Source organism: Trachymyrmex cornetzi, unplaced genomic scaffold, assembly GCF_001594075.2.
Source record: "Trachymyrmex cornetzi isolate Tcor2-1 unplaced genomic scaffold, Tcor1.1 scaffold94, whole genome shotgun sequence".
Taxonomy (NCBI): Eukaryota; Metazoa; Arthropoda; class Insecta; order Hymenoptera; family Formicidae; genus Trachymyrmex; species Trachymyrmex cornetzi.
Genome location: NW_017300289.1, coordinates 90,905 through 117,167, shown reverse-complemented (window position 1 = coordinate 117,167; position 26,263 = coordinate 90,905). Strand labels below are relative to the sequence as shown.

Here is a 26,263-nt window from a genome sequence, read left to right as displayed (position 1 = left end):
AGCACAGCCATGGGTTTTAACGAATCGGCTGGAGCAAAAAAATCGGGAATGGAGCAAAAAAATAGCAAAAACATGTGGTATAGGTCGCGTTTGATTGTGGTGAAGTGGTTGTGCCAGCTTAATAGACATTCTTCTGAACGTACCACAAATGCAATAAATTTTACTCTGTAAAAAATTTAATCAGCTAAATATCTTCATCTGTCTGCTTTTATTTCTTTTATCTTCAACTTTACCACGCACATTATTCATTTAATAACACATATTTGTTTTAAATCATCTTTTATGTACTTAAATGATTACGAGAATCATTTGGTAGTGACTACGAGAATCATTTAAATAGAAAGTTGTGATATTACCTTCGGCAGAACATACGTTCGTGTCATGCATGAAAAGTTTTCAATAAACACGAAAATACATAATGATTTTTTTATATTCTGTTCACAGCTCTAGTAGGTAAAGGAGCCAGTGTAATAATTAGGGAATCGTTAGAATTTGATGTAAATCGATCGTTTTATTATTACATTTGTCATAACGGGGGAACATCATTCGTGTCTTTATTCGAAGGTCTTGTGAACGCACCAGAAATGCAATAGATTTTACTGTGTAAAAAATAAAATCAGCTGAATATCTGCATGTATCTGCTTCTGTTTTTTTTATCAATTTCATCATGCATTATTAATTTAATGACGTATGTGTTTGTGTATGTATATTCTGAACCATCTTTTATGCAGTTAGATGATTATGAGAATCATTTGGCAGTATATTTGAATAAAAAGTTCAGAAGCTATCTTTAGCAAAGCATACATTCATAATGTGCATGAAATGTTTTAAATGAACATGAAAATATATAATGATTTTTTCATATTTTGTTCACAGTTGTGCCATTTATCCCGTATAGTGCAATAATTAGTAATTTGACGTTAGAATTTGACGTAAATCGACCGTTTTATTATTATATTCGTTATAAGGAGGGAACATCGTTCATATCTTTGTTCGAGGGTCATGTAAATAATGCAGAAATATAGATATTCTTTACGATAAATATCGCCAAACTATATGACTTTAATTGTCGATATCACGCTATGTATAAGCAAAATCTTCGATATTGTTAAGCTCTTTAGTTCTTTATATGTTGCTATTTTTGTTTTAGTTGAACAGTTTTAATATTGTTATGTTTGTAGTTCTTATTCGATCTAATTATAACAATGTGATACTAAAATCTTAAACATTTCGATGTTTATATAATCGTAATATTTAATTATTTTTACAATTTGTAATACTTAATTATTGAACTTTTATATAGAAAGCATTACTTAGCGGCGCAACATTTATCGTCTTTTAAATAATTACAATAATTACAATAATTGTGTCGAAATAACTAATGTTTGACACATTAAAAGATTATATATATATTATTTTACATGACATTCTTATAGCATTTGCTCAATCTCTCACAATAAATTAAAAAAAATCTTTGTTTTGACACTCCTTGTCTTTTCTATTTTCAAATAACATGCATCAATGATTAATATGTATCATTTATATCAGCAAATAGCATGCATGTGTATCTGCTTCTAAATTACTTTTTAGAATTTATAAATTATATATCTCTCTGAATAAAAATTTTTCTGCAAAAGTAGTCTTGGTACTAATAAAAAAAAAGTATAAAACTCGAAACAGCGGCAATAGAATATACATTTATGAGTAAAAAAAATCTTGAACGATCAAGCACGCATAATAAGCAGTTCTTTATGTTCTGTTCACAGCTGTGGAATTTGCACTTACCAGTGCTATGGTCAGTGAACCATTACCAGAATTTGACATAAATCGACCATTCTTTTATCAAATCCAGTATCGGTCATTAAACCAATCTTTATTCGATGGTCGCGTGAACGTGCCAGAATAAATTTGCGTGAAATATATTGAACGGCATGTGGAAAAGATTATTATACATCGATTTTTCAACATATTCTGTGGCAAATTCGCCATGCGAAAAATTAAACCGACATTAAAGAATTATTAATTTTTTACCAGACAAAGGTTTTGAATTATAATCATTTTACAATAACGTATAAAAGATTATTATATAGCAATGCATATAGTAGTTCTAATTTCTTCACAGCATACCCCACTTACCTAACAACTGTATTCTGTTTTAAACAGCTGCAGTGAACATAATAATTATTAACCTAAATAATGAACAAAGCGTACATTCCATCGTGTCTTGGACACAAACGAAAAGACTCGATGGAAATTTCTTAGACAATTGTATAATATAGTTTGCATTGTACTTGCAGTTGTCCCAGTTCAGCTCGATTATTCTTTTATGATAGAACCGGAACTGGAATTTGAAGCAAACATTCTTCTATATTAAATACAGCTCGCTAAACGTAGCTTTATTCTCAGGCTATGTAATCGAGCCGAAAATATCACACAAAAAAATATTTTGCTGGTCCAGCTAGAATTATAGCTGTTTTTGTATTTGATAAAAAATTATGTATCATACCCATAGAATTTATAGCACAAATCTAAATTCTGTCTCTGTCATCTATTACGTGCAATACATATCCAACATCGCAGTACTTGCTAGAAATTTATCTATTTTAGCTATTTTTCGTACTTAGATAATTTTCGCTATAACTGCAAGATCATTTTTTTGAGTGATAAATATTGGACAATTAAGCAGAGTTGGCACAATTAAATTACGTCTTAGTATTGTTTTTTATTTAAAATACGTGCAAACGCGAGTTTACTTTTACACTCGCATACATATACATAGCACATACGAGGCTTGCAATGAAGAAAATCGTTTAGTTACCATTATTGACAGAGATGTTTTCTAGAATGAAAACATGTCTTTTTTTAATCGATTTGATATATAACAAAACTTCTTTTATCGTAATTCTGAACGTCGAACGATCGGTTTTATTAGGATGCAATAACTTAAATGATTTTCAAATTGCTAAATCTACTTACTTATTATCATTAATACCTTTATGAACGGACACCATAATATGAAGCGAATTTTAATAATTAGATGAAATTTGGCCACTTGAAAAAGTTTAAATTTAACATTACGATTTAATAGACATAGCTTAAATTGGGAATTCAGTAATGACTTTATAGTTGTAAGGCAATTCTTAAAATTAAAACAAATATTTACTATTATACTCAATATCAAAATCAATATTGACATACTCAATACGACTTATATCCGATACTTTTTTTTTACATTGAATTTGTAACATTAAATTTATCTAAAAAGTTGTTTATACCCAAGAAATCATCTATTTTGATGTTATCCGATTTTTATTTATTTATATTTATATTATGCTACATCTGGTTTATTTTATAGTTTTAAACAATATTTAACACAAATCGATGAATGGGCTGCGCAAAATTGAGATAACTTGCTGGATTATTCTTTATTTGATATATTTTTTATAATTAAGTATATATATATATATACAGGGTGTAAAAAAATTAGACCGACAAATTGTGAGGGTAAACAGGAAACATAAAAACAAACATATTTTGTTAATAATGTTTTCCTCTACGACGCTTCGTTTTAATACTACAGGGTACAAAATAGGAATTTTATGATTTTAACAAAAAACAAACATATAAGTGGAATAATTAAATTTATTTTAATTAAACATATACATATATTTTAATCTTAAAAAAAAATAATGAACAAAGGAACGGAACAAAAATGGCAAATGATTAGCTCAATTTATAATAAATGTTTAAAAATTCCTCCATTTGCTTCAACACTAAGATGACATCGTCGAAACATGCTCCATCGTGTTGGAACCACATTTGCCTTTTTGTGTCAAGTGGTACGTCTTCAAATTTTAAACTTTGTACACGGTATCGATGAAATGGATGTAATAATTGTTCATGAAGAACATTCCATATATTCATGTTACTTGTTTATCTTCGCTTGACTTTTATTTATGGGGGCATATGAAAACTCATTTATGAGACACCTATTGAAACAGAAGCAGAATTGGTAGCCCGAATTACTGCTGCAGCATATCAGGTTCAGAATATTCCTGCAGTCTTCGAGCGTGTGAGACAATCAATGTTTCGATGATGTCATCTTTGTGTTAAAGCAAATGGAGGAATTTTTGAACATTTATTATAAATTGAGTTAATCATTTGCCATTTTTGTTCTGTTCTTTTGTTCATTGTTTTTTGAAGATTAAAATATATATGTGTAATTGAAATAAATTTAATTATTCCACTTATATGTTTGTTTTTTGTTAAAATCATAAAATTCCTATTTTGTACCCTGTAGTATTAAAACGAAGCGTCGTAGAGGAAAACATTATTAACAAAATATGTTTGTTTTTATGTTTCCTGTTTACCCTCACAATTTATCGGTCTAATTTTTTTACACCCTGTATATATAGGATTTAATATACCGATTGGTACAGTTTTTGCTAGCCTATTCATTTTGAGACAATGCGTCTATATTCAATAGATGAAATATTTATTTAAGATACATCAAATACGATAGAGAACGCCATCACGGTCAAAGTTAGATACTTCGAATACAATATACATTCTTTATTGAATCAATTTATTTCATACATGATTGCGCGCCGATAACTTTCGGACTTTCAACACAATCAGTCTGAAATGCGCTAATCTCCCTAAATTAAATTAGAAAAACTGTAAAGAAAAACTTCGTCGTTTCTTAAATCTTAAAAATGTTTATTTAAGATTTTCTATCTTTCTTGTTTCTTTTTTCGATCATGCACATTTTCTATGTGTATCTAAATTTTAATGAATTTTTATTATCTTAAATTAAAATAAGAGTTAATTCGATCACCGAATACGTATTAACATTTGCGAGTTATTGATTATTCTATTTTTAAAAAATTGTCAAATCTAACGTTAATTTAAAGAATAAATCTTTATTTTGATTGGATATATATAATAATAATAAATATTAATTTATATATTTTTTCCCAACTTTTCATATATATCCTAAAAAATAAAGTAATTTTAATAAACCAAAATAATGAAATTGAATTACTGCAAAAAAGTGTAGCGACTTAATTTCACTTTTTTATTTATTACACAATTTTATATAACATACACAACGTGCACATACGGATCAAACAACAGATGTTTAAAATGAACAAAAATATCGTCGTGTAGCTCTCTCTCTAATTTTCTAGTACTATGTACACCTTCTAAATCAATAAAGTTTCTCTTCCGCGATATTTCCAATATGCAACGTAACGAAACAGAATACTTTGTGACAATCTTCCAACTTTCTGTTGCTTGAAAGTTCTATGACGAGGAAGATACTCGGTCATGTTAATAATACTCTAATAAAATCGCTTCAATGAAGATTATGCAAATAGTGCACGGAAATGTTTGTAAGTTAACACGTCCGTATGACCTGGTTATATGATTTTTTATAGGTGTAATATTCTTACTCGGAAGACCAGCTCCTCTGCTCGAACCGTTAATCTTCAATGCGGACAGACCCTTCTACTGCACCATTAAACACAACGTAGCTCCGATGTTTGTCGGATTCGTCGTTGAACCTTCAACGAGTTTTTAATATTTCCCGTAATCAATACTGTAATACAATATAATTCAACACGATAATAAATACAGTACAGCTTAATACATAATTCAATACAACTCTCTTAGATCGCGTTGTATCGAGAAAAAGAGAAAAAAAATTTCATTCATTATACAAATTGACGCTTATCTTGGAGATGAAAAATTATATAACACGTATAACTTATGTGATCAGCTTCTCATATGTAACAGATAACAGCGTTGGGAGTGAATAATTTCTTTTTTTAATTTCATTTAACCAGCGTTGATTCATTTCGCCTGCACTAGATCAATCATTGATTTTTTTCTTTCTATGTGTTTTTTTATTATATTGCTGAATCTTTAATTTTTTTAAGAATTTACTAATAAAATGTTAAACACTTGAAATATCATAATTTTTTAATCTCATTCTAATGTTTTTCGTTACATCATCTATACGATGGTTTACGTTCGCTTTTGGAAAGTGTGCGTTACGTAAGGTGCTTTTCTAAAATTAATATTTAAAAAGATAGGTAGTTTTTTAAATATTATATTCAATCTCGGTAAAATAGAATGAGTGTATTTATTAAAACTACTTTTCAACCATAGATTTTATTATGAATGAATTTTTCTTTTAATTTAAGAGATAATTATATTTTTATTTTAATTGCATTTTTTATTTAATTTTTTGGACTTAATTTGTTCACTGTTATGCTTGTGGCGTTTGTATATTGAAAAAGAATTGTACATAAATACAAAAAAAGAATTGTTTTGGACATCTAGATTTCTCCACGAAATTGACACAAAATGTAGTTGCTTTTCTCTTCTCTTGAAAAAATATCAACAGAATATTATTAGATCCGAATCCAGAATTATCACGATGCGCACGGTAATGCACACTGTAGGTTAGGCATCACATTTTTCGTCACATAATAATTTAACAAGACGCATGATGTCTTTGCTGTGCCGTCACGAATCGCTTCTACGAAGCGAATAAGGATTAATCACGATCATTATTACATCGCGGTTCGCACGAACAATCCGATAATCTGTTCCAGAATTGGAGTTCGAAATGCGATGTCTGACGTTGCCGATCGAGGTGGAAATTGATCATCCATTTATTTATAATATTGTCAAGATTCTTCAGGATCAGGAGAGTGGAAACGGTGACGCTGTGTCGCTGTTCACCGGGATAGTTACTGTACCGACTTACTAGTCAGTTGCAGTAAATGAAACGTCGTGCATATTAATATATGCTTGACTTATGATCGTTTACATCTTGAGAAAGTAACATTTTACGTTAAATCATTTTTGGTGTTTTTTGCTAAAATCAATTAATTACAGCTCAATTGATCTATATTTGTTTTTTGCTTAATATTGTTGATTCTTAAATCTTTGAATTTTAATTTAATTTAATTACAAATGATGCAAGAGAATTTGTGTAAAAGAATGTAGAATTATTTTTAGTAATATCAGAAATAATCTTCACAGTTTCTCACTTTTTAATGTTGACATATGATTTGTTATTTGAATAGTAATGTTGTTTAAATAGTAAGTAATAAAAGTCCTATTAATTATTAGTAATGCTATTAATATTTAACTATGAAATAGATGCTTGTTATTTCATTTTTTCAGATTTATATATTTTTGTAACACCTTTGAAAGAAATTAATTTAAAAACCATCTATATATACATGTATACATTTACAGTTCATTAAATTTTATCTTGTTTTTCATTTAGGTTTGTCGTATGACAAATATACATATTATTTTGCTATTTGTGAGAAAGTATCGACAACTTTTCGCATAACTTAAGACAGATGTAAAAAAAGAACATAACAAAGTGGACATTCCATTGTTTACGATAATTTTACGTAAGAAAAAGAGGTGTTACTGTGTAAAGTAAAGTATTTTAATTTACATGTTATAAATAAAAATAGATATGACAAAAATGTTTTTGTATGCTTCACAATAATATCTTGTCTGATCGCCACGTCTTGATATTTCTGCGCATCGTAACGTTTCTATTTTATTCTTTCCTAATTTTCTTACTTTCTATTCTGCGACCAAAAACTCTATATTTCCTCTTGCACGGTAACAAATTTACGTAGCATTGCATGTTGTGTATCTGTTCTACGATTTCACGATACGAGTGGATGAGTGAATGGGTCGCATGTGATAAATCAATCGTGTGTTTCAGCGATCGTCGTCGTGGACAAAATCTCAATAATTCTGGAAAAATTCTCAATCGATCGTCCATTCATGTATCATATCGTCAAGATAGACAGAAAATCCAGAGACATCAGTGTCATCCCATTATATAACGGATTCGTTCATAATCCATAATGCAAATTGGTTGATGATCGTTCATTCGTCCTTCCACTTTTAGTTTAAATATCGATATCTATATATTCGTATACTGGTCGCTGTATACCTACTGCTCGCAAATTTGCGCTCATTGAAGCGAGTTGTTTACTTTGTCCGGTTTAGGAATATACTCCAATGTACTGTGCACATTCTGTATTTCGTACAGTTGCACTTTTTGTATTTCGTAGCAACAATTAATATTACGATAGTCAATGTTAATTATTACGTTTTCGATACGAAGCGAATTTCTTACATTTTTTGCTTGTAAATCAGCAACAAATCAAAATGTATTTAATGAATTCAATGTGCAAGCTTTCGATATTATAAACAAAAAATTACACTTATTACTACAATATTGCTTCTATTATCTGTTGTGATGTTACAGCTATACAACTGTATGAAGATTCGTAATAAAAATTCTCTGATAGATTTACACACTATTATTACATAATTAATATATTTCAGAATTACGGACTCGTTATTCTGGGAATATTTTATTAATGCAGACACCGCATTTTTGGTCGACCATTTTATTGTCATCAAATCTATCGATACGCGAACAGGAAATAACATAGTACCATTGTTTTCCGGATATATAATCAGACCTAATTATTAATTAATATAAATCCGGTATGATGACTCTACGTACGCAAATATACGTATAAACATTAATACAGAGCGTGATTTAATAAAATAATACACACACAATATATAATTTGCAGCTTAGTGGGGTCTGTTTCACTATATTGGAAAAAATTTATTAAATTTTTTAATACATATTTCTATAATATGAATAGTACTAAGTAAACATTTACTTATAATAAATAAATATATGTTTACATTTAGTAAATATTTACTTAGGGCTATTCAAACAAATATGTATTAAATATAGTATTTTTTTCAGTGTATTCTTTCTGTTAAAAATATGTATTTATGCTTATATTTCTTTGGTAGCTATTGTGTGCCTTCCAACAAGCAACACAGTGTGATATAATGATCATGTCATCTTTGTTTAACATTGGCAAACAACAAGAATGTAAAGATCCATTGTGTCACACCGTGTCATTTGTGTCGCTTGTTGGAAGGCACATATTATTAATAGGGTGATCTTACAGGAAAGCAGATTCATGTTCTCTTCCCAATGTCGATTATATGAATTCAATTTTAATAGAAGTAATAAAATTCATGAAGTCTGTGAATAATGCAGGAACAGTTTATACATGTGTGCATTACACATATACATATATCTTTATGTAATAAAAAGTAATTCGTATGTATATGACATGCGATGTGTACATTGCATGTCATTAATATTTTTTACATCCAATAATCTGGATCTTGAATATACATAAATTATGATTGAAATTTGTTTTTAATCGTACTCGTTTGCTTTCCTAATGAATGTTTACGAAGTGAACATTTTAGCAATTGAATATTTTAGCAACGCGCATCTTTCTGTATTGAAGTGCAAATTAAATGTCTAAAAGTTTTGACTGAAACGCATTTATTATCTTAGTTCTTCATCTTGACGCATGTTTATCTCTCTTTGTTTTTTATTATATTATTATAGTTACGAGAATGATTATACGAACAATTTTATTTGTTGTTTAATAATGCAAAAAGGAGTCGCATCAGCGAATTCTCGCCTCCATTAGCATCATACTTTTCTTTCAAGTATGATATTGGTGATGTTTTCTTCAGAAGAATACGACCATATTCTGACGAATACTCTATTGATCATCCATTTTATTACTTAATCGTAGTCTATCAAACCCGAAAACATAAAAGACGACGAATATTGACTATTTTCCGGAATCGTTATTGCATCTGAGATATAACTGACTTACAATAAGAAAGTTATTATGTCGACTAATCCTGGCATTAAAATTATAATATTTATTAATATATCTGATCAGTGGTTATATGTAGATTATTGCGTGTAATAATTCATACGTGTCTTACATGCACTAAAAAGACATATACATATCGTTGTTATATTATTCCTGTTGGATCTTCGTATGATAAATACGAAACTTAATGTAAATCTATGTATGTGTACTATGTATATGTGTACGCTTCTATGTATGTGTACTCTCTAAATTCTTTGGAGTGAGGTTCACTTGAAAGAATTTAGAAAATACATATGTGATTAATTCTATACTGCGAGCACAATATCTCTTTAAAGATAGATTAACAATATTCTTTTCTTTCTTCATTATACTATATGTACTTAACACTGCTCTGAGTTCGACATTATTAATTTATATATTCAGTTTTTTATGCATACGTACAATTTTTTACTTAATTTATTTTATTATTCTTTCTACAATATATACATTTCGTATAATATTATAGAATAAATAAAAATTAAATTTAAATAAAGACTTTGGATTTATAAGATATGCACTATATTTATGGTTGCATTCATAATATATGTACGATAAATAAAAATATAAATAAGTATATATGATAGTTGCAGGAGTCTTGAAAAGAATGAAAATCTCACCTCGAAGATCTGAAGAGTTTTCGGTTAATCGCCCATTTTTATATGTTATCGTAGCAGCGCAGCGTGGCGATAAAATCGATAACTCGAATCCATTGATTTTATTCACTGGACGAATTTTCATGCCCGTCATCCAAACGAAGCGCTTTACTTTTGCTTAATAAATTACTTAGTAACGTATAGAAATAGGAACTAATTGAAATGAAAAATAAAAGGATTACTAACGACGTAAATATAAATTAAATATCTATACGTACAGTTGTGCATATATAAAATATGCAGATATATATTTAGATAATTATGTATATGAGGAATAAAGTTGGAAATAAAATTATTAATATAATGGACCATCAAAAATAAATATAAATATAAATTATTAATATAATGGTCCATCAAATAAATATGATGGACGTTTCTCTTATATTTGAATAAATTATAAAATCTTACGTATTACGCGCGTTAAAAAAAAACAGAATTTTATTATTTTATTATTTTAATTTTCTCGCTATTCATTTGAATTAATTCCTTGTACAGATTGAAGATTAATATTAAAGAAAAAAATACTGTTTTTGCATTGCAAGTGGAAAATATTAAACGCAGTTTCAAAAATGTTACTTTTTTATTTATTATAACTATAACAAATATCTAACATTCGTTAATATCTCTTTGCGCATAATTAAGATCAACAATGAGAAAATTCAAGACAGATTTATTTCTTGGATAAATTATATTTTGCAACTAAATTAACTTAAATATTAAGCCTCGTTTCATATATAGGAATTTTTCTTTGTATTAAAATGTTTATTTCGCTTTTGTGTTTTCTATCTTTTTTAAGATTTTTCTTTTCTCAATATTTGTATCTTTTAGTCTTTTTTTGTCCCGACTTTTATTGTTTGTATTTGGAAAGTACGTATTCTTTTTAATTGTTTTGTGTATATTTTATTTTCGCAAATGCAGTAAACGAAATTCAATAAGAATCTGTTTTTGTCGTGTGTAATTTCTACATAAATCCTATAATATGTTCCAGGAATGAATTTGATGTACAAAATTATTCAAGAAAGTCAAGATTTCATGATTGATCGTCCATTTTGCTATAATATCGTTAAATCCGTTAATAACGTTAAAGTTGGTTCCGAGGGAGAGCCTAGTTTCTTACCGCTCTTTAGGGGATATGTTCTCAATCCGCAATAATACATATATATGTAATAATAATAATGTATATCTTCCAAATATATCCAATGATTTTTATTATATCATTATTGTTAAATTAATCAGTGTTCAAATATTTCTATGAGTATTTTGTTTCGATAATTTTCTCTAATGATTTCAGTAACAAAATTTTTCACAAAAAATATTTGAACTCGACTGCAACACATCTGAATTTGTCTAGCTTAGTTTCATAAGTTTATAAATATATATATATATATGTATATATGTATATATATACACATATATAGTTAAATTTTTATTAAAAAATGAACAAGAACGATCGAACTTTAAATTAATTAATCCAATGTTAAACCAACCACACAATTATCATCATTAATATTTAATTATTAAAAGATCTATAGTCGAAGGAAAGATATAATGGCAATAAACATTCGCATCGCATTGAGCAAAGTGAAGAAACATATCTAAAAAACATTTATATTAATTACGAATTGCTACTATTTTAAAATTGAAAATCAATGCTACGCAGCATGTAAACGAAAATATTTGCGAAAAAAATTATTTTGTAACTAAAATCGTGATATGATTAACAATATAAAAAAATCACCAGCAGATATTACATTTGTTTTGGTTGTCACTCATTAACGATTATGCACACAAATATGGACCGATGACTTTTTGATAGATCGCTCATTTGCGTATATAGTATCAAATATGTTGCAAATGCGGGAAAAAATACCTTTGATAAAATCTTTCTTTTCTTTGGACAATACGTCCAGCCTGAAATTTGAGTAGGCGAAAGATTGCTTCGTGACAAATGCAGTTTATTGTAAACAACATGATCAGTTGATATACATTGCGTCGTTTATCTAATATTTACGGACGATTTGTGATGCACATTCCGACATAATTTCGACATAATTTCGCAACTGGAAAAGAATCAATAATGTGCATTATTTTCATATTCAGAGACATTCAAGAGTTTTCTTAACGAAAGTAAATTAACTTTATTGAATTAATTACAAAATAATTGCATTTCATGCCATGGTAATAAGTCTCTCTCGCACAATGTCTCGGTATCATTATCAATCAAGGGACGTATCGTTATCAATCAACGCAGTTCATATGTGTAACAATAAGTACGTATTTTTTGCATGTGAAACAGCGAAACTTCTTGATATGAGATGCTCCAACAGCTAAATCGATAATGGAAGATTTACAGCATAAATGAACAATTGTTTCAGCTGTGATAATGGAATATACAGCTGGCATTATCAGTCTCATACCTCCGCTGGAATTTAAAGTGGATCATGCGTTCCTCTACAGCATCGTCAAATTAAACCCCGAAAGTAATAACATCGTAAATCTGTTTGTTGGACGTATTATCGAAACCATCGTATAATAATTTACAAATGTGAAGCGGTATTTTTTTTTTAAATATCAAACTTGGTACAATATAGTTAAGAAAGTATGAACTTGATATGTTCATATCTGAGTAATAAATAATAATAACAGCAATTTCTATGTGACTCGAACTGCTGTACTACTCCGATTTTATTTTTAAACATGTGATATATTTATATATAGGTAATTTTTTGGAGAGTTTTTGAGAGTACTTCCTTGGAGAGTACTTCTGAATATTCCTTCCAAACAAGAAATGTGCTTAAAATTGTCAAATATTTCAGAGGAATCTATTAAGACAACGTGCAAACAATTATACAACAATTCACATTGTTTTAACACAATGATACACTGAAAAAAAAGATTGGTTGCTGCAACAATTTAGATAGTAAAATATGGCATAGCATTTTTATATGGTTGCAGCAACCAGTTTTTGGTTGTAGCAGCAAATTTTTAGTTGCGTTAACCTATCGAAATCATATATTGACATTGTGGATAGGCTAACGCAACTAAAAATTTGCTGCTACAACCAAAAACTGGTTGTTGGAACCATATAAAAATGCTATGCCATATTTTACTATCTAAATTGTTGCAGCAACCAATCTTTTCTTTCAGTGTACTGTAAAAAAACTATAAAAGAGATGAAAACTCAAGCGAAATTAAATATTATACTCAATTATCGGATTTATTGCCACACATACATTTCAATATAAAAAAAATCCTGTAATCCTCTATGTAATCCTTTAATTTCCTTATATAGGGAAACTTCCCATTTGTTTAACTTTCTTTAGAAAGTATACTAATTTTTTATGAAATAGAGCATGCAGCATGAGACCAATTTATGCTATGCGTTCCTTTACAGGAACCAAAAATGTGTATAAAAAGTGCGAAACTTGGTACATGGGATGTCGAAAAAATAAAACGAAAATGAAGCCTTACGAAGATCAATGATTTGTTTCAGAAGTCGAGTCGGTGAATTATTCTCTTATTGTCAACCAGGCGACTGAAGAGATTCATATTGATCATCCATTCTGCTATGGCATTATTAATTCAAAACGGGAAGAGGAATCTTATGTAATGCTGTTCGCCGGATATGTCAGTAAATTAGATTAGTTCGATGATTTAGAAATAAAATTATAATCTAAATTACTAAAGTAATCAATGAACTTATTAATGATTGCGCTAGTTGGCGATCCGACGATCATTAATAATTATTAATACCGATAATAACGATTATAATCGTTTCTTGCATCCTGATACAAAACAATTATATTGAAATTCGTAATAATCGTTTTACTTTTGATATAATTAAGCTTTTCGAATTTATATTTCGAAATTTTATTAAAGATTAATAAAGGATTGAAATTCACATTCTTTAATTGGTTTAAAATGCAATAACGGAAATTTGTATAAAATATAAACGACGTAATCTTGAAAATATCGCATTTTAAAAAATATAAAAATCAAGAATAATCATTAATTAAAGTTTGATCATTTTTCTCGCAATCTCTTTCGCGTGATATCATCACTGTGCTCATTCTCTTGTCATTTTCAATATATTCTCCTAAACATTCATTTAATTCAAAGGTCGGGAGTCTACGAATCTAAGAATTCAATTGCAACGATCGCTTCAAAAGTAATTTTACATGGGTGTTACATGGATGTAATCCTCTATGTAATCCTTTAATTTCCTTATATAAAGAGACTTCCTATTTGTTTAACTTTCTTCAGAAAGTATACTAATTTTATATGAAATAGAGCATGCAGCATGAGAGCAATTTACACTACGCATTCCATAGGAACCAAAAATGTGTATAAAAAGCGCGAAGCTTGGTACATGGGATGTCGAAGAAGTAAAACGACTAAAAAAACTACTTTAAGTAGACACACTGTTAATAACAGTATAAGATATGAGACGTACAAATAACAGAATTACGATTCTGATATGTGAAGTCTTATATATCCTCGGAAGGAAAGGATGAAGCAGTTTTTACAAACTTCAAAATCATTGATCGACGATTAATATTAATTATCAATACCGATGATCAGGCTCGACAACTATAGTGTGGAATCATTGGGTGCACTTCACACCCAAAATTTAGCTTAGTGTGGAATCCAAAAATTGGATTAAAAATCAACTTTTTAAAATGTGCTATGAACTTTTTAAAATGTGCGCGAATGCCGATCGATATTTGTGATGGCAGTACAACTGCGCGCATAACAGAGATTCAACTTTTAGGAATCGTTTATATTGACTGTAACCGTGTGTCGTATGCTGTTATCTGTAAGAATTGATTAATCACATTCGAGTTCCCCTCTCATTCAATTGTAAGAGAGAAATGCTCGAATTACGGCATACGATTACGGCCATATAAATGATTCTTTACCGATTATTAGACAGAGCGTCGCAATTAGCAATTGTAAAAAAGGGGATGGTAACAAAGAGCACAAAATAAATAAAAAATAAAAAAGATCATTTTGTTCTTCTCCTTCTCCTTTCGTCAGTCAAAATTCCACACCTACGGGTGAGGTAAGTTATCGGCCCTGAATACGATTACTTTCGACATGCACTTCTCGCAGAAAAATTCTCGGCTTTTCTGTAACTTACATTGTCTTCCATTTAAGTTTTAATTAACACATGCCTTATACGTATGATTGTGCTTGTCATATGAAGTATTAAAATATATCATCTCATTTTAGTATTGAATGTGTTCTTTTCAGATTATTAATATTGCAAGAAGTTATTTACAATAAATATATTAGACATTATCTATAATATCTAATATATAATATTAAATATTTAAACACTAGAAGAGAGATATGTCGACTCCGTCTATGAATGAAGGAGTCTCGCAGATAGACAATGAAGTTCCTCCGATGTTTTATAATAATTATGTTGCAGGTTTTGTAATACAGGCTTATTCTATGAGTTTCAACAAACAATTCGTAGCAGACCATCCATTTGTGTACTCTATTGTAAAAAAGACGAAGCCGTTGAATGAAGAAGCCGTAATACTTTTCTCTGGACTCGTTACTAATCCACATTATTAGAAGAGATATCAAAATTTAAACTATACCTCACCAAAGTAAATGCAATAAAAAATAAAGAACAAGTTCTGAATAAAAAAAAGATACGTATTTATATAATATATGATTGTACAAATTCTTATATATGCTTATATATGATATTCGTTATTATTATTATTACTGTACTGATATTATGTAAGAAAATAAAAATTTAATAAATAAAAATAAAACAATTTAGATAGTAAAATATGGCATTATTGAACGAAGCCGTTGAATTAAACATTGTGTTATTACTTTTACACAGACACACGCATGCACGCACGCACGCACGCACTCACACGCACGCACACACGCACACACACCGAACGCACGCACGCGCGCACACACACACACGCAACGCACGCACGCACGCACACACGCACGCACGCACGCACGCGCGCACACACACACACACACACACACATAATTATTTCGTATACCAAAAAGATATTTCGTATCGTTTTTTCTCTTTGATGAATTTCTTGATAATTTTTATGTAATGTTTATAAAGAATAACAGTTATAAGTATAGATCATATTCTTTATTAATAATAAGGTATTTGTTTATAAATGAAATTCAATTTGCACATCATTAGTTTGGCACACTGAATGGAAGACGATGAACATTTTTATTTCCCTTACATACAATTTTACGATGTATGTCAAAGAATAATGAAATTACATATATAAATTTATTCAGGTCATGGTATAAAAACACGAGATTGCTCTCATAAAAATTCTATCTAACGATATACGTAAGTAATAAATTCCCTTCTTTGCGCGATATTTACGGAATTGCTTGATCGATGAATTTACTCGTTATGCATATTATTATGCACAGTGAACGAATAGATTACTTATATAACACAAAAGTAATAAACATTGTATAATACGAAAACAATACACTGAGAAAAAAATGCTGTTGATTCAATTAAAGTCTATATTACGGGCTGTCACTAACATAAGTGATTAATTCATGTATATTTTTAATGACATAAAGGTCTTGATTATTGAAATAATAATTTATGCCTTTATGTCAATAAAAATATACATTAATCACTTATGTTAGTAACAACCCGTAATATAGACTTCAATTGAATCAATAGCATTTTTTTCTGAGTATAGATAAAAAGTCTCAACAGATACCATTGCACTGTATGCTCAATTCAAATCATTAGTATAACATATTTTTACGGAATGTATTATTCCTCAAAAATCTATATGGTAATAACATAATCGCTAAATTTTATCGTTAACAAACTAAATTAGCAATGTAGATACAAATTCTCAATAAGATCTATATTAATCCTTAAGTACTCGCATTGACTTATATGAAATAATTTTGCTCTTAGATTAGATCAAATAAAATGAAGTAATGTTGAAAAGAAAGAGGAAAAAAGATTCAGGAAAATGTTTGTCCCATTAGTCTCATATTGTTTTTAATATTCAGAAATATTTCCTCTCTTGAATCTAATAATCAATTTTCAATTTTTTCCGCAAAAAATTAAAAAAAATTACAAAGCTTAGACAGACTATATAAGATCCAATTATCTTATTATCAAAAGAAGGAAGATTAATTAAATATTTGCGATTCAAATATAAGTAGAAATAGTAGATTATAAAATTTACAATAAAAAAAATTGACAGGCTCCAAAAAATAAATCAAAGAATTATAATGCCTATGAGAGCCATACATATTAATGATTTATTTATACAAAGACGTATTCCATCTATTACAATTGTCACGAATGAATTGGATGTATCGGAAACGAAATTATTCGTAGCTGTTAATTTTGATGTCTCTGATATGTCTCTGCATTCAAACATAGTATTATGTGTACATTTGTATATGATTGAAACATAAAGTGTACTGACAGAGTGTTGTTGAGTAAATATATCGTCTCGTTTAAGCAAAGAGTTTTGAGACATATTTCATATAACGGGTATTTAAATAAAACGTTTTCCAGTTTGTTTGTAAAGCTATTCCCTTAATACTTTGGATACAAACATTATATTTGTTAATATCAGTTTGATCTTTAGGACTGAATTTGATACTTTGAATAAAAAAGCGTAATTTGTGATGTTCCCTCAATACACATCTTAATTAATCTCAGTAGATGTCAAAGTATTAATAAAATTGTAGGTGTTCCACACACAAAAATCCGCAATAGTCCATACAAAAGTAATTACTTCTGCATTACATTTTGTTCGACAATAATCAAAGATATGCTTCTGTATTTTTCCCTTATTAGCTCTCTCTCTCTCATAGGCATTATAATTCTTTGATTTATAAGATTTAATAAAAAAAATAAAAGGATAGGAGAAAAAACCGATGAGACTTGTGAGATGTCGACACAATTGAACACGGAGAGAAGATGCTACTTTATACGTAGGTGGATCAATAAGTAACCTTAAAAATTAGTTGTTGAATCTAATTGATTCAATGAGCGTTTAAACAAATTTTTTATTATCATTTTTCTCATCTCAAGTTAATCTCATTTTCTGCTTTGTTTTTTTTTTTAACAAAGAAGAATGAATATGTAAAACAGGGAAATTAACGGTATAATTGACTAAATTGGTGCTACTAATGTACTGATTGAAGCTATCCAAGAATTAATGAAAGTATAAAGGGTTCCCTTGAATTTTTAAACACTGAAATTCTGATATTAATTACATTATACATATATATCATTATTTTTTTGTTTTTAATTTGCTAATAAAAAATTTATAAAATACTTGATCACACATACTATTATTTGTTTAGTAATCTTAGGAGCAAAAAAATCTTCATTTTACGATATATTTCTGTCTTCTATTCATGATAATAATAAAGGTCTCGTTTATAATAGTCGCACAGGCTGTGTCGCATGTCGTATGAGAATGTGGCAGAAGTGTTGCTTCTAGTCGCATGATTGTTGCAATCGCAAGAGCTCTTATCGTACGGAGTTAAGCCAAGTTCAACTTTCTGCGACAAACGTGTCGCACGAGTTCAGCCAATCACAGCACAGCAAGATTGACGGTAGAATTTGTTGTCGAATTGCTTGCAAACAATTCTTGCGATTGTTGTAAACGCTCATTTAGCGACACTCTTGCAACATGCGACTTTTCCTGCGACGCTACTACTTGCGACATGCAACACAGCCTGTGCGACTATTGTAGATGAAGCCTAAAGTAGAATCAAAATTAAATAATTTTAATATGGACACTGTTAGGTGAGATATTTGCAATAGGAAATTTTAAAGAAAGGTAACAAAAAAGCAGAAAAAAAACAAGATTGTAGTTCGCGAAAAGAAAAACAGTAATAAAAGATCTACTTAGACACGTATTGAATCGATTAGTTCAACAACTGATTTTTATGTATCTTTCTTCCTCTTTATAAAAAAAAATGAAAAATACCTGAGTGTATTATCAAAATTTTTGATTTCTAAGGATTCAATATTAAGTTTAGAAAAGATGTAATTAGTATCGCTAATATGTAGCTTTCTACTTACTAGTATTTAAGGATTAAACGTTGTATCGCTAACTTAAATTTTCATCTCTGCGATGAACTATCATAAGGCCATTATTTATTTTATTTTTATTAGAATATAATGTTGATTGAAAAACAATAAGTGTATCATGAAGTAACAAGTGATGAGGAACCTAATACACACAATTGAGCAATTATGTATAAAGAAAATTGATCGCGCAAGTGAAAAAAAATATAAAAAATATGATTCTATTTCTGTCTTACCCTGTGCTTAACTAATTCTACAGTGATTAGCTTTAAGTTTCGCCGAAAAAGCAGTTTCTGTCGACGCTGTGCCATTTGATGTCAGTGAGCCTCTACGCACCACGCAAGTTGGATTCATACTAGTGGTAGTGTCAAGATATTCTTCATCATTATCTGAATCCGTATCCTTGTCTCTAGTCGATTTTTTCGATATCAAGTCGTTCACATAACGCTCTATCAAATTACGATTTTGCAGACTTATCGCACTATTACCGTTACTTATGACGAAAGGCAATAATGCTTCAGACATTTCACTATTCTGACGCTCAATATATATTTTCTGTAGTTCAGCCAATGCCTCGTCCATGAAGCGAACATTGTTCTTACGATCGATCATCGGATTGTCGAATCCCAATCCTTTAGATACTCCGCCGTTTTGCTTCGGTAGAGTGGCGCTCTTTTGATCGTTGGCGATTAACGTAGTAGTGGTAAAACCCATCGGGAACTTGGGTTGACGCAGATCATTTGCCAATGGTTTACCGTCAGAAGCTGCTTCAGTATGATTGCCTTGTTTCTGCTGCACGTCGTAACCTTTCATAAATCGTTGCGGTTTATCAGGAGGTGGAGGCGCGTTTGCCTTTGGAGCAGTGAAAGTCACATTGTACTCGACGTCCTGAACGTTTTTATTTACCGTTTGAATTGGAGGACAGGCTAAATTCTGCTGCTGGTTCGGCGGAGCAGAATGTCGCCATCTCGCGCTGTTCATCACGAGCCGCGCGAGTTGCTGAATGGTTTGTTTCTGCATCCCAGCTTCGTTATTGACATTCTCGCCAATGTTGAACGGTTTTGCTGGAGTCGATGAATCGCATGGTTCGCAATCCAGATAATCACGTCGAACTGCCGCGTTTAATTGACACATACGCTCGTAGCTCTCACCCTGTCCGGCTACCAGGTTATCTCGTCGCGCGTATTTGAGTATCCCCTTCCGCGAATTCCAGGTGCCATGATAAGGCGGATCTTGTTCATATACGCGACATTCGGTATCCAAGAAAGCTGCAGTTAGTATCATGATGGGAGTGGGTTCCCGCTGCGTGAACAGTTTTCTGCGCGCGGTCAAAGTCTGGCCCATGTTCAGTTCCAGCCGCGCGTTTTCTATCTTCTCCTCGAGTTCACGCTCCGTTTCCAACAGCTTCGATGTTTCATAGATCAAGCTTCGCATGTCCATACGCAGCCCGCCTATTTCTCTGGCAATGCGTCTTTCTGCCGACGATTTTGTGCGTGCGTCGTTGTTGAAGACAGGCTGAAAACCAAGTCGCTGCTGAGCCTTCACGAACGGCGATGTGGACACTGGACCCAATTTCGTCCATATTGTGCCGAGCTTCTTGCCTGCTGGGCTGACAGTGATTGGCGACACGACGCCGGGTCTAGTCAGAATAGGATTCTGATTGATTAGCTCGATGTTCGAATTTGGAATCGTACAAGGAACGCGACAAGGTTTCGGAGGAACCAGATCCAATTTAGGTGGGATCATTCCGGGCTTCGGTGGCGGAAGTAAGGAAGTGATCACGGTTTCCGGCATCGGCGGTGGCGGTGATGGAGGCGTTTCGTTCTTATTGAGTACCGTAGCATGAACAACGTTCAACAAATCATCCAACCTGTTCTCGAGCCTGTTTTGCCGGTCTCTGTCAACGTCGAGAAATCGCGTCACCATGTCATTCTGCGCAGCCAAGATCTGAAAAATTGAAATAACATAAAAGCTACATTATTTAAAAATATAAAATGTTATATAAATAAAAAGTAAGAGAGAAGAAAAAAAAATAACAAGTATAATAAAGTTTAATAAAAAGAACATTATAAGCGTATACGTATTGTATAAGTATATACAATATACTACCTTATTAACGACTTCATTTTGAGAATTAATCGCATTGAGTACAAGCTGCTCTAATTTCTGTGCTTTCTTTTTCCTAAACGGTACGCTTGGTATTGCTAGCTCGATATCTGTATTTACGGCACTATCCCGCGATTTTCCACAATTCTCTGATGGAGTAGGTGAATCCAACAATAATTCCAGCAGCAAAGTGTCGTCATTACAAGTCGCATTGTTCGTCAGAACAGTTGCATCCGCCATAGGATTATTAGGTCGATTGTATGTCTCATTTAAGTTATGTGTCTTATCATCGCTCTTCGACTCGCAGAAAGCATCATTTAAGTTCTGAGAAACGTCCGGAGAATAGTCCGGTGACGATCCGTTTGGAATAACGTTCGTCATACAAGTAAGACGCGGTTCTGCATCTTGATATTGCCTATATGTAGTCATGTTTTGTCCATAAATAATCTTTCGCGGCTCCTGCGGCATCGCTTGATTATTTGCATATGGTACACTTCGGTGCAGCTGATTTTGCTGGCGCACGATATTCTCTACATTAGGATTCTGTATCACATTGTTCTGTATTATTCCATTCGGCACGTATGGCTGATTGCGCACGTTCTGCTGGAAACCGAGTCGATTGTTCGCCAATACGTTTTGCTGTGGTAATTGATTCCATCCGGTATAATTTTGTTGCCGGATATTCTGATATTGCTGCATGTTCTCCTGAATAATTTGATTCTGTACATTCTGCACTGCGTTTTGATAAGGAACCTCTCCGTATGAAAAAGGCGACAGTAAATTTTGCTGATAGTCCTCTCGTATCGGTTTCTCTATCACAATTGGGTTTGTCTGTACTGCTTGATTACCAATCTGAGTGAAACGCTCGCCAGTGTTTATGGCAACGTCTCTCGTAGGAGAAAAGACTCTGTATGGCTTAGCTATTATGGTCTCGTTGGATTCAGGTGACTCTGGATATTCATTTTCATCTGCAAAGAAAAAAAGATCATGAAATCTAACATTAGATAGACAAGATTCTCCACGGTAAAACAAAATGCCTTACATCCCATCGCCCACGTGGGAGACAGAGCGTTCGTTCGAAAGAGAGATTGCACAGGCTCCTGAACTTTCAGTCTCATCTGTAGATTCTTGTTAGTCTTTACATCCTTTGGTGGTGACTTTACAGTCGAATCTAATAACAATCAGAAGTAATATTAACTTATTCCCTATGCACATTATATGCTGTACCAATAGCATACAATGACATTAATCCAACCTAGGTTGGTATAAACCTGTTTTAGACCAAAAACGTTATTAAATATTTGTTATATTCTAGAGTTTTAAATCAAACTATTCTACAACCAGCAACTCTTGTACTCACCCACGGTGTCCACACCATTGATGTTGATATGCTCCAGACGCTTGCCCTTCAGTACACGGTCGACGGTCTCATAGTACTGTTCCACGCAATCATGAGTGCCTGCCCGCTTGGCCTCACGATAGCACACCAGGACTTGCTTCATACGCGACCGGCATTGCTTACCCGCGACATTGTAGCCCTTCTTCTTCATGTAGCGGGCCACGCTCTCCCAGATCACCTGTGGCCGGGGAGCATATTCGAGCTGCTTCTGCACCTGCCGGTCGGACCACACCAAGACGAGCAGCGCGGTGCTCTCGGACGTCCACTTGTACTTGGCATTATCCCCGCTCGTCTCCGACATTGCTTGCAGCCGGATGTTGATCTGCACTGTAATAAGATCAATCGGAGCTATGTTCAAATTTCCATCCTTGAATGTTATTCAGGTATCATTTTATTCTTGTTGTTTGCTGAATGTTAAACAACGATAAGGTGATACCTGAGGAGCATTCGGGTAGGATTTTAAACGCGCCCCAAAATCGCGAAAAGACCTTGAATCTCCCTTCCGGTGGTTCAAGAATATTGTGTTGTTCCTTGAACTTACCTCACGCCACGACGATCCTCGTGAGAATCAACAGGTTGCCCACCTACACCGATCGTCGTCGCAGTCCTGGTATGGTCCTGGATTCGCGGGTTCACTGGGTTCGCCTCGGACGCGATTGCCCAACCAAATCAAGACGGATACACAATTGCACTACCCGCACAGAGTACAGTTGCGACAAGACTCAGTAACCGACAGAGATTCAAATTTTAAAGGGACTGCGACCAATACGCGGGGGCTGCGTATGGTGGGAGGAAATGCAACGCGACCAGAAAGCAGCCAGGAGCGGATTTATTCGCGCGGAGTCGCGGGCTCGATGACGTCGGGGCTTTTCTACGAGGTCGAACAAAGCTGAAATTCTACATGATTCTTCCGATTCTCGTGACTCTGCTTTATTCTCGAAATATCAAGATGATGCGCCACGTGTCACAACGTGAGTCTAGAATGAATAATGCAAATTTTATCTGTTGTGCAGTTTATAAAAAAAATTGAAAGAATAGTCTGAATCGTTCTATTCCACTCGTAAATCACCGTTACTAGTCTGCTATAAGTGACCTTTTCATTTTTTAGGAATCAAATCATTGTTACTTCACGTAATTCAATAAATTTCACAGCTTGGAAATCATCTGACGTAATTAGCAAAGTATCTAAATGATTTATTTTTCGAGAATAAAATAAAATTAAAGTCGGTATAAATTAAGTTCTATAAGGGGATTCTTTAATCATTTAAATTAAACTTCAAAAAGAGAGGGGAGGGAGAGAGAGAGAGAGAGAAAGAGAGAGAGAGAGAGAGAGAGAGGAGTCAATTTAATTCGTATTTTGAACGAAATGAAAATTATAAAAGTGAGCGAATTTGTTAGAATATTTATAATTTTATTGACCAACACGGTAACCGTATAAATATGCTCACTTTTGAAATTTTCACCTTGTTCCAAAATACGACTCCAGGGTTACATTTATGCGACAGGGGCCGTGATAAGAATAAATCCGGCACTACGCGGTGGCGTAGTTTCGGATGCCGAATGGAGTTCATGAACGCGGAGTGAGAGTGAGTGAAAGCGGCGGCGAGTGAGACATACATACGTCACATACGAAGTGAATCTGTACGCACGATACGCACGCGCGTTCATCGTTTTCTCCGCGCTCGACTGGAATGTTGGAACGCGGTTGTAATGACGCGGTGTAACAGGTGGTGCGACAGGTGCTACTACGTTACACGCCTCATAGATCCGACCCCAACGACCAAAAAGCGAAGCCCCTACAATGGATCCCCTCTTTAATAAGATTGAATCATTCAATCTCTGTATTTTTAATTTGGAACAATACTTGGACCCTAAACTTCAATTAACTTTGTACTAATATATTTTGTTAATAATATGAAATTAAATATAAAAATATAAGTATTAAATATAATAGAATTATTAATTTTTAAAATCTTTTTTAAATAGAAAGAATAATTATTTTTTATTTTTTAACAAGAATATATATATTTTTCATGCAAGAAAAGATTAGATCAGAAACGATGAATTATACGTATATCTACAAATTTTGCTTTTCAATTGAATTAATTATCAATTAAATTAATTAAGGTTACTATTAATTTTCATTTTCATGAACTTTTCTCCATATATAAAATAACATTATTATTAATATAAAAATGTAATTTAAAAAAATATGTACATGTTGAAAAATATTTCTTCGGAAGAATATGAGACAAATCTTCATATTTTTCATTATATTACTGGTAGTATTCAACAGAAAAAGCAGCTTTGCAACTATTGTAAGATTAATATAATTAATTATTTACATTAAAATTCAGTGAAAAACTAAAGCAAGAATAAACTGTATTAAGAATTTTATAACAATTGCAAAGCTGAACCAGTTATCCCGGATCTGCAATAGAGTTTTAAACCTTAAGCTATAAGAAATGGACGAATCATAGTTAATTATTCTCCTAGAATTCGACTGTAATTGGTCAATGTCTTATGGCTTAAGGCTTAAATCACTTATTGTAGATCCGGACTTAGAGTCCTTTATCTACTTCCTTTCCATAAAATAAAAGATTGATTGATTGATTTTCCGATGCTTTATATATACCTTATATAAGACTAGGTTTTAGTACTCACTGTGAGTATTGCAAATTTATAGTATACGTAACGTGAACTATAGATTTTCAGTACTTGCAATGAACAACAGAGCGCATCTTCTGAATCAATTATATCTTGAAATGAGGTGAAAATTATAAAAATGAACAAATTTCAAGGAAGTAAATAACCATTCAGAAAATAAGTGTACAATTGGACTTAGGATTTCAAGACTTCACTGGACTTCACCGGAATTTACCGGACTGCCGAACTTTGCCGGACTTTACCAGAATTCATTTTCATTAATTATGCTTCGAGGAATTCATGATTTCAACGGATTTCGTCAGACTTCACCGGACTTAGGCCGGTATTAAAATTAGCATTGTTCGTTTTATAATCTCTCGGGAGCTGCTCGGGGTCGCTCCGAATGAACCCAGCCGCCAGCGTACTTGAAATGTAGAATTAACACTATGTACGACATCTGTCATACGACGTCCGACATTCATCGTAAAGCGAAGAGCACAGACTCTTGCATAACGCATAACACATGAGGCATAAGAAATTGAACCAA

General features: G+C 31.9%; 2 protein-coding genes across 18 annotated transcripts in view; one reads left to right on the top strand and one right to left on the bottom strand.

The window, feature by feature from the left end:
• LOC108769747 (alaserpin) overlaps positions 1-16,105 on the top strand; it is a 42,022-nt gene extending 25,917 nt beyond the window's left edge. For 3 of the 15 annotated variants that reach the window (XM_018520929.1, XM_018520928.1, XM_018520911.1), the window contains exon 8: positions 10,403-10,656. In XM_018520929.1, coding sequence (XP_018376431.1) covers positions 10,403-10,593 — 191 coding nt within the window. In that variant the 3' untranslated portion in view covers positions 10,594-10,656. Of the gene's footprint in view, positions 1-444; positions 644-876; positions 1,087-1,766; positions 2,041-5,438; positions 5,644-6,620; positions 6,890-7,762; positions 7,965-10,402; positions 10,657-11,459; positions 11,654-12,846; positions 13,034-13,964; positions 14,170-15,905 lie in introns of those variants that run through there. The other 12 variants (XM_018520925.1, XM_018520923.1, XM_018520919.1 and 9 more) reach the window with 12 other exon arrangements.
• Positions 16,106-19,529: 3,424 nt separating this feature from the next.
• Positions 19,530-24,021, bottom strand: LOC108769754 (uncharacterized). 3 transcript variants are annotated; one of them, XM_018520939.1, is made up of 5 exons: positions 23,612-24,021; positions 23,032-23,397; positions 22,714-22,842; positions 21,675-22,639; positions 19,530-21,512 (listed from the first exon to the last, which is right to left on the bottom strand). In XM_018520939.1, exons 2-5 carry the CDS (start codon positions 23,369-23,371, stop codon positions 19,809-19,811), a joined length of 3,138 nt encoding a protein of 1,045 aa, XP_018376441.1. In that variant the 5' UTR covers positions 23,372-23,397; positions 23,612-24,021; the 3' UTR covers positions 19,530-19,808. The 3 variants fall into 3 exon arrangements, with proteins under 3 accessions (XP_018376441.1, XP_018376442.1, XP_018376443.1); XM_018520940.1 differs by having other exon boundaries at positions 23,032-23,392; positions 23,612-23,626; XM_018520941.1 differs by lacking the exon at positions 22,714-22,842.
• Between the last annotated feature and the right edge of the window lie 2,242 nt (positions 24,022-26,263).